At 33.8% G+C, this 1,825-nt stretch overlaps 1 protein-coding gene across 1 annotated transcript in view; it reads right to left on the bottom strand.

The window, feature by feature from the left end:
• nars1 (asparaginyl-tRNA synthetase 1) overlaps positions 1 to 1,825 on the bottom strand; it is a 19,054-nt gene that overhangs the window by 12,142 nt on the left and 5,087 nt on the right. Inside the window, exons 4-5 of the mRNA XM_016440102.1 lie at positions 1,421 to 1,513; positions 1,240 to 1,329 (exon numbers count right to left, since the gene is read on the bottom strand). Coding sequence (XP_016295588.1) covers positions 1,240 to 1,329; positions 1,421 to 1,513 — 183 coding nt within the window. The remainder of the gene's footprint in view (positions 1 to 1,239; positions 1,330 to 1,420; positions 1,514 to 1,825) is intronic.

Here is a 1,825-nt window from a genome sequence, read left to right on the forward strand (position 1 = left end):
GCATCTCCTGCGCTCCACCAAGCCACTCCCATAATAGCTGTCAGCACTCAAATTAATGCACGACTCTACATTATCTATATAGCATGTGTGTAAGACTCCAATACAATTATAAAGTAATAATTTTATGACGAATAAATCTTTCAGTGAGTAAAACTGGCTGTGTCTATACGTAGGGCTGTGCAATATATCGAAATTATCGAAATATCGCAAATGTACATATCGCAATATGTATATCGCTACGGCTTGCAATATTTGGGGCCATGAACAATAGACAAAGAGAAAATCACTCACTGCTCTTACCTAAATAACTTTTGTAGTTTAAATAAGAATCAGTGCATATTGAATTCAAAGAGTAAATTCTAAGCAGTGTTTTATTTTTTATTTTTATTATTCTATTGTTAAAATGATTACACTAATGTTAAAATTACATTTTTATGTAATGCTCGAGTAAAACACTACCGTTCACTTTCAGAAGTTGTTGTAGGGGTGCTTTCTTATTAGAATCAGAATCAGCTTTATTCACCACTTAAGCAAACACAAGGAATTTGTTGTGGTTTTACAGGAGCTCTTGATACATACATACATACAAATAACCATATATATATGACACAAGATAGTTATAGAAGTTCACAGAACTGACTCAGCAACAGCTGAGTAAAACCGTTTCATCTGAGCATGTGGCACTTTAAGCATTATCTTATCGCATATCGCATTATTTAACGAGTTATCGCATATCGCATTTTTCCTCAATATCGCACAGCCCTAGTTAACACCATAATTAAATTGTCTTAAAAGGAACATATTAGCTATGTAAACCTTTATATTCGACTACTTTCTCAACCTGACGAGAAAAATACGTGCCGTGGTGCGGATGTTTATTTACGTCTTATGACTGCAACGACTGCAATTCAGGACAGATGTAATGCATATGTAAATGAATATGTTTGAGTAAACAGAATTTTGAGAATCTGAAATCGGATCGGACTCATTTTGTGTCCCAAAACGTTTGTTTTTAAAACTTTGCTGAATTGCTTTGTTCTTCTTTTCTTGGTTTGAATAAAAAGCGTCTGCTAAATGCATAAAATGTAAACCTACCCATCCTCACACTGCAAAAATAATAATACAAATAAAACATTTTATTCATATAGCACCTTTCATGTATAAAATGCAGCTGAAAATGCTTTACTTGAAAGCAGAATAACTCAGTGCCATTATACAGTCAATTGAGGAAACTCTCACGGTTTTGGGTTCAGGAAGGCTGGGGTCGTTCTCGATGACAATCGTTTTAGCTTCTTCCAGATTCTTCTCTCTGCGTTCAGCATCTTCAGTCTGAACATCATGAGATCAGATGGACCGAGGTTAAAACAGACATACGGGACGGTGACGTGGAGAATCACGGGTCTATAGAGGATCCACGTACCTCCTTCTTCTCTTTGCTCTCATTCTTCATTTGCTCTCGACTGAAGAGCTTCTTCGTGTTCTTCATCTGAGTCTTAGAGATGACGGCCCAACGCTGAACACACCACAACATTAAAACAAAAGGTTTCTATTTCTATGAACTTTGAAATAAGTTATTATTTACTACATTATAACATGTTCTTATGCCAAATATGCATATTAAATAATGCATATTAAAAATAGTGAAATAGGCACAAATTGTATACGCACCATGAAAACTAAAATGTAAATTTGTGACAATGTTATTAGTCTTATACTTAATTTTCAATTTGTTTTATTTTTTATATTTATTTTTTCCAGAACAGAAGATATAGCTAATATAACATTTCATACATTTTAAAATACTAGACTGGAAATTATTATTATT

Source organism: Sinocyclocheilus anshuiensis, unplaced genomic scaffold (genome assembly GCF_001515605.1).
Source record: "Sinocyclocheilus anshuiensis isolate Anshui unplaced genomic scaffold, SAMN03320099.WGS_v1.1 scaffold1151, whole genome shotgun sequence".
Lineage (NCBI taxonomy): Eukaryota > Metazoa > Chordata > Actinopteri > Cypriniformes > Cyprinidae > Sinocyclocheilus > Sinocyclocheilus anshuiensis.